Raw genomic sequence first — 11,335 nt, forward strand, 5'->3', positions numbered from 1 at the left:
AAGAAATGGTTCAAATGACAAAACTGTATAAAATGTATAATTTCAGGGCATCATATAGCTCACTAAGATGAGCAGGTGCCACATATTGGAACTCTTGACACCCTGTGAGCCAGTCGGCAGCCTCTCTGCACCGACCGCTGCCTGCATCGCCCCCCTACCCCCCTTTTCCCCTGCTGTTGAACCGGCCTGCCCTCCCTTCCCATGAACCAGTCTGCCATCCAGTCCTCCCATTAAGCTGGCCTGCTCTCCCTGCCTCCCTTGCCTACCAGAAGCTTCCTTCTTCAGCTGTTGTTAACATTTCCATGTTTCTCACATTCTCTGTGTTGCGGCTTCTTATGATCTTATTGTTTTCCTTTTGTTTGCTATCATTTTTATTCCTCATCTTAATGTACCCCTACTCCTACTCCCCTACTCATTTCTCATGAAGTAGAAATAGACGAGCTCCAAAGATGGTTTTTGATTTTTTTTTTATCACATTTTATGTGGAAAAAACCCGTTCAACAAAAGATGAGTCATAGCAGAAGAGCTGTACAGTTTACAACACGTCTGCTCCTTTGCCTTTATAAACTGGTTCACATCATTTACAGACTGATTCAAATAAAGTCTTGATAAAAAAAAAAACGAAGTAAATAAAAGTAATAGCACACCAAAATCTAAATTTAACATTTAATATATTTGGCTCAAGAAGTCTGACGCCACTTCCCCATTCAAGTGAATGAATACATACTGGAGTCAACTTCTTTTCAATACAATTCAATATGAAGAAACACTGAAGGCAGTTTTTTGCTTTTCATTCACAGATGCTACAACAGTGTGTTAAAGGGATAGTTCACCCAAAATTGAAATTTCACTCATTATCTACTCACCCTCATGTCGACTAAGGGCTGGGAGAAGTTTCAGAGTCCTCCGTGGCTTCTCTGAGTTACAGGGGGTCTCGGCGTAGCAGTGCATGTCCATATAACGGTTGCAAATGGATACCAACTGTCTTCTTAACAAAAAGACACACCAAAAAACATCCAAATACCTCCACGCTGCTCGTATGTAATGTCCATCTTGTATTGAAGCCCCGAAATGCGAAATTGTCCCATTGTTTCAAGCTTGTTTTGTAGCGGAAGCTTCTCAAAGCTTCTCTTCCCAGTTCGTCAAATTTGGACAAACCAGGGTCTGTCCTCTTCCCAGTTCGTCCAAATTCCGAACCGGGAAGAGGAGCTGTGAGAAGCTTCCGCTACAAAACAAGCTTGAAATATAGACTTATTTAATTTTTTCGAGACAATTTCGCATTACGGGGCTTCAATACAAGACGGACATTACATACAAGCAGCTTGGAGGTATTTGGATGTTTTTTGGTGTGTCTTTTTGTTACGAAGACAGTTGGTATCCATTTGCAACTGTTATATGGACATGCACTGCTACGCCGAGACCCCCTGTAACTCAGAGAAGCCACGGAGGACTCTGAAACTTCTCCCAGCCCTTAGTCCACATGAGGGTGAGTAGATAATGAGATTGTGATTATGAAAATTCAATTTTGGGTGAACTATCCCTTTAACACACACCTGCAGCTGACGTGATAAACGAAGATTAACAGAGAAAAAGAAACTAATTTAGCACGATGCAGAGTTCACGTCATCCGGAGGAGTCCAGTGCTAGATGATGAAGCTCTGTGGAGGCTGCTCATCCTCCTCTTCCTCTCCTCCTTGGCCTGTTGCAACTATCTCAGCATCTACTCCTACCTCCTGCTCCCCTCCTCCTCCTCCACCTCCTCCTCCTCCTCCTCCTCCTCCTCCTCCTCCTCCTCCTCCTCCTCCTCCACAGTCCGTCACAGTGTGCTGCCTCTGCTCCTTCATCAGTGCAGGATCAGCCTGAGACGACCTGCTGACGTCGTGGCTCGGCGGCGGACCCGTCTCCATCACCGGCTTCCTGTACCTCTGCTCCTCCGCCTCTCCGTCTGCGCTCTCCTTCCTCTCTTTCCTCCTCTTGTCTTTATTGGCGCTCTCCTCCCTCCTCCTGTTCTCCCCTCTCCTCCTGGGCTGCGGAGGCCTGGGCTGCTCCTGCACACTGAGCTGGTCCATCCTCTGCGCCAGCTCTCTCAGATCCCTCTCCTCATCCTCGGTGCTCAGGGAGGAAGGCTCCTCCTCGGTCGGCCTCTTGTTGTTTGAGCCTGTGCAAATAGACGTCAGTGTAAACTGCAGGGTGGACAAGTGATTCCCCTTGAACTTTTCCACATTTTGTCACGCAACTCAAATGTATTTTATTGGGATTTTATGTCATAGACCAACAAAAGTAGTGGATTATTGTGTAGTGGAAGGAAAATGATACATGATACATGCTGCTCAGAGTTGATGGAAGATGGATAGAGCTAAATCCAGGACAATCCTGGAGGAAAAGCTGTCAGAGGCAGAAAAAGACTGAGACTGGGGCAGAAGTTCAGCTTCCAGCAGGACAACCACCCTGGTTGTATGGTTGGATGTCGCTGAGAAGCTAAAACATCTTTTTCAGTTTAAAACATTTGCATTTTCTTTATTTCTTGAAAAGGCTTTGGCAATGAGACAAAGAGCGATATACAGATGAGTACTGAAAGTAATCTTAAATTGTTTATTTATGTGTCCAACTTATGTGGCAGATAATACCAACAGGAAGGACTGTCTAGATTTTTTTTTTGTTTTTTTTGTCAGTAAATGTGTCTTTTAATCCCATATGGGATGGGCCACAATGGTGGCATGACATGATTTTTATTCATTCATTCATCCAGCCAGATCTACAATGGACTGGTTTACATCAAAGCATGTCCATGTGTTAGAACGGCCCAGTCAAAGTCCAGACCTGAATCCTACTGAGAATCTGTGGCAAGACTTGAAAACTGTTGTTCACAGACTCTCTCCATCCAATCTGACTCAACTGGAGCTGTTCTGTAAAGAAGAACGGGCAAAAACTGCAGCTGTAGATGTGCAAAGCTGCTAGAGACAAACCCCAAAAGACTTGCAGCTGCTGTAACTGCAGTGAAAGGTGGTTCATCAAAGTGTCGACTCAGGGGCTGATTCATATGCACGCTACACTTTTTAGATGTAAAAAATCTTAAACACCATGTATCATTTTCCTTCCACTACTTTGTGTTGGTCTGCCACAAAGAAAATCCCAATAAAATCCATTTAAAGGTACATTGTGTAGGAATTCCTCCCATCTAGCGTTGTGGTTGTATATCGCAAGCAACTCAATCGTATTTCTCATGCTGCATTCACGTGAAATTGGGCAGACGGCAGACGGACGACAGCTGCTGCACGTAACGCGGTGACTTTTCACAGACACCACCTCCACCTGAGCCGACAGCTCCGGTGTCTCCGCTGAGTTTCCGTGGTTTCCTACCGTCACGCTGCCACTGAACGTAAAAACATGGAGACACCACATGGCAGCCAGCACCGAGCTTACCCGCTCCATGTAGATATGAATGATATGAACGGCTAATTCAGAGCTGAAAGGAACACTTCACTTTGTTGATGGGGGGATTACTGATGAAATGATGAAACTAATGAAAAACAGACTTTTAAACAAAATAATCGATTTACATGAATAGATAACAGGAGAAGTTACACAATGTCCCTTTAAGTTTGTGGTTGTAACAAATGTGGAAAAGTCCAAGGGGTACGAATACTTTTGTACTTTTGTGTGTGTGTGTGTGTGTGTGTGTGTGTGTGTGTGTGTGTGTGTGTGTGTGTGTGTGTGTGTGTGTGTGTGTGTGTGTGTGTGTGTGTGTGTGTGTGTGTGTGTGTGTGTGTGTTACCTGCTGCAGCCTGCTGAGACTCTCTGGGCTTCAGATCCCGCTCGGCCTGGGATCCAGCTCTCAGTGTGATGCGGAGGGAATGATGAGGAATGCCCGGAGGACGGCTATCGTCAGCATTGGTGCTGGTGGTGGACGTCCCACCGCTCCCTGCTCCACTGTCCACCGACAGCTCCCCAGCAGCAGCAGCAGCAGCTCTGCCGTCTCTTCTGGGGATCTCAGGGTCCTTGCTGTCGTCGCTGTAGCTACGACCGGCGGCGTGAGCGACTTTACCGCTGCTGCTCCTGCTGCTCCTGCTGCTGTTGGCTAGGTGAGGTTTGTCAGGTACCAGGGGCCGGCCCCTGAAGGCCAGGTCGGGGTAGGTCCTCTGCATCTCCATGATGGACTGGTCCGTGATGAAGATGTGGTTGTGTCGGGGCTTGGGCTGGGGCTGGGGCTGGGGCTGGGGCTTCGCTGCAAACTTGGTGTCAGAATACTGAGGAGGGGCCTGCACAGATGAGACAGAGCTGTTAACCTGTCTCTGTGTGTGTTGATGTATTTTATTTTAATTTAATTTAATTTTAATTTTATTTTAATTTTATTTTATCAGAAAAATTAAGCCTGAAAACACCAGTGGGGTTCGTCTGTGTAAGATCTCTGGAATAACAGGGATTTAAATGAACTTGATTAAAGCAGAAGTAAGTGGAATGTTTGTGTTAATATAAGTCTTAAATAGTTATATCTTCCGACAGCAATCACTTCTATAGAGTGTTTGGTCTGAAACACGGGTCTGTCAGTCACTCTGCTCTGCTGTAAGCCGAGGAGAAAACTTTCCTTGTATCCTACAACCTTTATCCAATGAGGAGAGAGAACGGCATAAAGGGGCAGTCCTCTCTGTGTGTGCAGCCAAGGGATGCGCGTGAATGTGGTGACGTAGGGACGAGGGCGGGGACTGCTAACTCCATCTGCTGACAAGAAGTTAGCCAAAACGACCGGATCACTTACTTCTGCTTTAACTTGATTAAAGGTATAATATGTAGGAATTCCCCCCATCTAGCGGCGTGGTTGATGTTGCATTCATGTGAAATGGGGCAGACGTCAGACAGACAACAGACGCAGCATGTAACAGGATAAACAAGCGTCTATGTAAACAAGTGGTCCGCCAGCATGAAGAGTCTTTCTCTCTTCGAGTAAAATGTAATCTGTTGGTTTGCCGACGGCCGTCTGCCTGACTGCACCTGAATGCAACACCAGTGCCTCCGTCCTTCCTCACACTACACAGTGGTGAGTTTTAACAGGCCGAGCCCACAGCTCCGCTGAGTTTCTGTGGTTACCTACAGTCACGCTGCCACTCAACGTAAAAAATGGCGATGCAACATGGCCGCCTCGGTTCGGTGCGTCGCCCACTTATGTATTTGTAACGACTTGTAACAAGTCCATCTAAGGTACCAGAAAGCTTTCATTTGTATGCAGGTGTGATTCCACTTCATGAAACCCAGAGACGGTCACATTTGAGTCTATGAACAACCTGTGGTAATGAAGGACAATGAAAGACCTTCCTGGAGTCAGTGCTGACTGTCTGCTCAGCATCTATCTGGCTCCCTCCAGTGTTAGAACTCTGTACATGTTACTACAACACAACACTTCACCTCTGACTGCATAAGCCTGGGTTGCACAATGGTGGTCTGTTTTGAACAACTGATCACAGCAGCACACAACTAAAATATACTACTGTCACACAACAGCATGCTAAAAACAAAAGTACTTTTTCCATAACTTTCTGAATGGGCTCCTTCCTATCTGTCCTGAACCTGATGCTCCATGCTGTGTGTCCTCACAGTTTTCCTTCCAAATTCAAACTTACAGTTTTTCCTCATTTGCTTCAGCTCAACTCTCAAATGAGAAACGCATACAGTACTATGTCAAAATATTAAGTTCAATTTCTCATTCATTTAAACAAATTGCATTGTATGTGAAGAAGTTAAATCTCTAATTAATCATGTTACAGTATCTAAATGCTTTCTCTAGTCAACCTATCTGACTAGCCCACTGATGTTACACTTCTGCAGCATTGGATCCTTTATTTATTTATTTTTTTGCACTCTTGGGTTCTAGTATGGGATTATGTTTAGGAGAGTTGATTTGTTTGTATGTAAGCTTATGTCTATATTATGGAAAACACATTTAATAAAGTTATCCAAAAAAATGGCATTGTTTGGTAGCCTACATGTGTGCAAAAGAGTGCAGAGAGAGCACATCCCCGTGTGGGCATATGCCTGAAACGCTGATCGCCGGTTCAACTCCTGACCGAGACGAAATAAAGGCAAAAAAAAAAAAAATATCTTTTGAAAAATCAGTGCAGAAAACACTTGTATTCGATTAATAAGACAAACCAATTGTGAAAAACTGTAAAACTCATATTTACACCTAAATTGTCAGTTTGCTCCTTCTTATTTTCCTCTCTCAGGCTTTGCTCCTGTTCTAATTCTACCGCTGCCTCAGTTTTATCATCATTACTTTCCATCTGTGTGAATATTTTATCACACTACATTTTCTCCTTGTCACTGTCACCATGTGTTTACTCATGGTGGCTGGGTCTCTCTAATCTTGTTATTTATAAGACCTGCTGTGTATGAAAAGATGACCTCTGCCCCCTGACCCTCTTCTCTCTGTCCTACCTCTTTCTTATCTGCCTCCTCCTCCTCCTTCGTCTTCTCCTCTTCCTTTCGCTCTGTGGTTGTTTTCTTTCCCGGAGGCTCTGGCTCTGGTTTTGAAGGCCCCACTCTCCTCTGCAGAAGCTCCAGCCACTCCTGCAGCGGTAAGATCACAGCTGTCACATGAGGCCACAGAGACCCAGTTGCAGTGACCATTCACCACATCCTATGGCTGCCATTCATTCACATGTAGGCTACTGTATCCCATCAGTGATGTTTCTATTTCATGGTCATGAGCTGCACACTTACACTATGAGCTCAACTATTGCTCAAGGTAGAATGTCCTTCACTATTATCATACTACATTCCCCACTTTTTCATTTTTTTATTGGTTGATTTTGGCCTTGTCTCTGTTTTGTGCAACTTACTTTCTTTTCTTTGTTCCTTTTTTAAGCCTGATGTGTAGGGGGTTGAGAATGCAGCAGGCACAGATGCAGAGCCATCAGAAACATTTGAAAGATGATTCAATCGCAGAATGACTTCTAGATACAGTGGCGTGCAAAAGTTTGGGCACCCCATGTCAAAATATCTGTTAACGTGAACAGTTAAAGGGATAGTTCAACATTTTATTGCCATAATCCCTATAGTCTTAGGGGTAGCCGGGGAAGAGCCTCATCAAACTCATCAAATACACAATCCAACAACTCCAAAACACTCTTGTGGACAAGTTGTGACCTCCACATTCACCACGCTATGAAATAATAACGTATAAATTACGTAACATTACGACACATGAAGCAAATGCTCGGAACTATTTACGCTTTTGAAATCACGCCGCCCAGCAGCCGTGTCTGGAATGTAGTTCCGGCTTTGCATTTGCCTCGAAAACAACTCTGTTTCATAATGTTACATTATTATCTCATAGCGTGGTGAATGTGAAGCGTTTTAGAGTTGTTGGATTGTGTATTTGATGGGTTTGATGAGGGAAAGGTGAAAGTACCGCGCGCCTCCGTTGCGTTAGCTGAGCCGCTCGCTTCTCTGCCCCGCCGATCTAAAAACAGCTTGCACCAACAATTTAAGGTAATGAACTTATGATGAATTTGCCTAAATGTTGAACTATCCCTTTAAGCAAGTGGAAGATGAAATCTCCAAAAGACATAAAGTTAAACATGAAACACTCTTTTGCAATATTTTAAACAACATCAGTGTATTATTTTTGTTTTCTACAGTTTTAGAGTGATAAAGAGAAACAAAGCAGCAGCCTGTAATAGAATAGGAAACCCAGGAGACTGGAGATCTCAGAAAACTTTGACCAAGGTATCAGACAAGAGATGTACTATTTATACACTGTGATAGTTTCCAGGGGGGGGGGGGGGGGGGGGGGGGGGGGCTACTAGGTACTAATATGCAGGGTGGCCAAACCTCTGCTAAGGGCCCTTTTCCTTTTCTGATGATGACAATTAAAGGGACAACGAGGAGTTTCTCCAGCGGCAGAACGAAAAATTCCGCGACAATAAAAAGGTCTCATATTAATGTGGATGAATCTACGTTACCCACACTGGGCCCATTTTCGCTAAATATATCGTTTTGTCTCTATCGTTATTTTGTTATTATTAGTGGTGGCGGAAATGCTGGTCGAGCCGACCAGCGTTTCCTTACTTCCGGTTTTGCGGCGAGCCATGAGAATAACGCCGCCGAATCGCCGTTTATGGTCGGAACTACGACGGTATGTGATCGTCTTCCAACCTCTGACTTTAATTCTTGATGAATGAAAACATGAGTCTGTCTTGCGCCGGTCAAAGAAATGTACGGTGCGCGCGGAGGCTCATAAATGTAGTGTGAAAACACTTTGCTTTTCCAAAACTCCTCGTTGTCCCTTTAAGTATATTGTTTAAAATGTAAAGGTAATGTGTCATCTGCCTTTTGGAGATCATTTCATCTTTCACTTGCTGAACTGTTCACATAAACAGAAATTTTGACCAGGGGTGCCCAGACTTTTGCATGCCACTGCACATTGATTGTGGTGTAACTGAGAGCTCAGCACACTGCAACTTAAAAACACTGCAGACACACAACACTTGGTTTTTATCAGAGGTTGATCCAAGTTGCAGAGTGTTGACCTCTCATCTCCACTGTCAGAAGTGTCTGCCCTGCCCTGGTCTCTGCTCTCACCTGTGGCTGAGGTCCCAGCTGATCTGGGTCCAGCTGCTCCAGGAGCCGGTAACACTCCACCCTGGCCAGCAGCAGCTCGAAGCCCACCAGCATGGCTCCGTCCGGGTCGGCTTCCTCACTGAGTCGAAACTCGCTGCAATTCATCAAACAGTAAAGAGGACAACTGAGGACAAAACGTGATGAAGAGTGGACTTGAAAGCTTTAAATCCAGTGTGTGGGCGGCTTCAAAACACACTCCAAGCACCTGATTTAAGTTCAGATGCCTAGAGGAGGAGGTGCCTGTGTGTCTAGACGGCTCTTGTCCTCCTTGCTCTGTACCTTTGCGAGGCGTCGGTGTGAGGCAGGTAGCCAATAGATGCCAGGACGGACTGGAGGGTGGAGCTGCTGAGAACTGGCAGCAGACGGTAAACAAAGGGACCTGTGAAAGTCTGGAGGAGACACAGACAGAAACACACATCATCTGTTAGAACATTAAAACATTTATTTTATTAGGGACCTTTAACAGCTGGTCATGACAGACACAGGAGAACTAATCTAAGAGATTAGGTTAGTATGTATGGCAGCTCTCGAGTGGAAAAACTATGTTCCTGAGAGATCTTAGACACGGTATGCAATCATGCATCATGCAATGCAGCATACAGAAAATACATGCATAAACAAAAGGTGTAAGTGACAGAACTGTCTATATACGTATATGGGCCTAGGCCTTTGTGTATGTGTGTGTTCAATCGCTCTAGTTTTCAGGTGTTTCCTCTACCACGTCCTACACACAAACAGGAACTGGAAGTCATCTGGAACTATCACTGAAGTTTATCATGCCAAAGTTAAACCACCCTGTACAGAAGGAGACCTCGCTAAACTACCCACTTAGGCCTATACTATCACCACCTGATCTTCATCTAGTTTGAATGACTGGCTGGCTGGTGGAGGTTGGGAAGCCCCCTAACAAGTTAATCCAGTCATGGTTTCGTCCTTCTGTGTGTGGGCAGTAACGTTTAGAGAAAATGACGGAGGGAAAGAGAAAGAGAAAGTGTTTTACTGCCAGTCCAGGGGTCAGATGAAAAACAGAGACGTGAGCTCCAGGGTCAAACTGACTGATTTATAATGTAAACAATATAATCAAAACACAGACCGAGACCTGTCATAAAATAAGACACAGGGACAGGAACATTACAGCACCTATTCAAGAGTGGATAACACAAAACCTGCTCTTAGTAAAGTTATGAGTGAATTTACATAGGCCCAGGGCCGTTGTGTAGGGGAGAAAGGTGATGCTAATTCCAGGGGCCCAGCACCCAATAGGGCCCACAAAAAACCCCTGTAGTCTAATCTTTATGATTGAATTATTCTGCATAAGACCGTGACTAACACTCATAGTAATGCTGCATTAGCATCAAAACAAAGCATGATAATATGTAGTCTAAGGACAAAAAGTGGAAAAGTCAGGGGGCAGCTAGGGGCCCACTTTAGTATTCTTTCAGGGGACCCAGAATTCCTAGCAACGGCCCTGCATAATCAATATAGAAACCATAAAGAGTGTGTGACTGTATTTTTGAAAGAAAGAAGAAATACTACAGAAAGAAAGAAAGAAAGAATTGGGCTACAGAAAGAAAGAAAGAAAGAAAGAAAGAAAGAAAGAAAGAAAGAAGGGCAGTGCCACCTTCAGGGTCTTGAACTCCTTCTTCCAGGGCTGGAGGAACAGGTTGACGCACAGGGTCTCCAGCAGCTCGGTGGCCTGGATGAAGGCGGACAGGTGTGTCCTGCAGTCCGCCTTCGGGGCTCCGGCTCCGCGGTCCTCGGCCACCGCCTGGTAGAAGGGGAAGACGGTGAAGGTCTCCGCGGGCTCCGGCTCCCTCCGCAGGTACTGAGCTGCTCTCTCCAGCAGCCGCGCATCGCAGCACGGCCGAGCCTCCGGGCTCTGCTGCCCTGTCCGGTACCAGCTCACGTAGTCCCCGTACAGATCCTGGCGGGAGACCTCCGTCTGGTCCGCCGCCCCGGTACCGTCCTTCATAACCGTGTCACCGACCATCACACACACAGACAGACACACACATACACACTGTTGATCTCAGTCTAACTAATGAGGAAGTGGAGCTGTCAAACAACCTGACGAGGAAGTGAGAGTGAGGCAGCAACAAACATGACCGGTTACTGTCATTCACCCTGAACGTTACAGTAGCTATACTGGGATTGTAACACAGGCTACAGGGAGAGAATGAACTTATAACAGTTACTAAACAGACACATCATGATAAAACTGTATAGACTGAATATAGTGTTTTATTAAAGTGGCTGTAACTTTCCCTCATTTATCTGTCATTAAACAAGGTTAAATATGTCTTTATTTAAAGGGTTAGTAAATAAATAAAGATAGAATCTGAAAATGTATTTTCATATTGACTATCTTTAACAACCAAAAGACATGACATTCAGGATAAATACAGAGAAAATGGAAACAAGTAAGTAAACAGATTACAGGTCAGAGGAATAAGACCATTCAAATCGGGTAGCCTATTAAAGTAGGCTATTTAGACAGATGTAAATTCTTTTAAATGTGACAGAATTTCACATATTTTTAAATAATACGATGTTATTTTAAAACATCTGAAAATGTGATATTCCCAAAAAAGGAGGAAGTCTAACAGCCTATTTATGTTAAACCAGTAGACTGGCTCTGGTTAAACTAAGGCAAAGATATTTACAAACCGTCTTTGACTGAGGGTAGCCTGCATTTTATTTTGAAAACGCTCAACCGGAT

The 11,335-nt window shown here is 44.7% G+C and overlaps 1 protein-coding gene across 1 annotated transcript; it reads right to left on the reverse strand.

Annotated features, from left to right (window-relative positions):
• Positions 1-1,558: 1,558 nt before the first annotated feature.
• LOC310998081 (uncharacterized protein) lies at positions 1,559-10,626 on the reverse strand. Its single transcript, XM_083987980.1, has 6 exons — positions 10,238-10,626; positions 8,896-9,005; positions 8,578-8,710; positions 6,430-6,561; positions 3,776-4,259; positions 1,559-2,158 (listed from the first exon to the last, which is right to left on the reverse strand). Exons 1-6 carry the CDS (start codon positions 10,604-10,606, stop codon positions 1,644-1,646), a joined length of 1,743 nt encoding a protein of 580 aa, XP_083844106.1. The 5' UTR covers positions 10,607-10,626; the 3' UTR covers positions 1,559-1,643.
• Positions 10,627-11,335: the final 709 nt, after the last annotated feature.

Source organism: Trachurus trachurus, assembly GCF_905171665.1.
Source record: "Trachurus trachurus genome assembly, chromosome: 15".
Classification (NCBI taxonomy): Eukaryota; Metazoa; Chordata; class Actinopteri; order Carangiformes; family Carangidae; genus Trachurus; species Trachurus trachurus.

Bases quoted from the DNA above. Each gene is read 5' to 3' on its own strand.
- LOC310998081 (XM_083987980.1), bottom strand. From the start codon at position 10,606: ATGGTCGGTGACACGGTTATGAAGGACGGTACCGGGGCGGCGGACCAG. The intron at 6,562-8,577 runs GTGAGAGCAGAG...TTACCGCTGCAG, and splicing joins AGCTGGGACCTCAGCCACAG to GAGTGGCTGGAGCTTCTGCA. The intron at 2,159-3,775 runs GTAACACACACA...CTATTTGCACAG, and splicing joins GTCTCAGCAGGCTGCAGCAG to GCTCAAACAACAAGAGGCCG.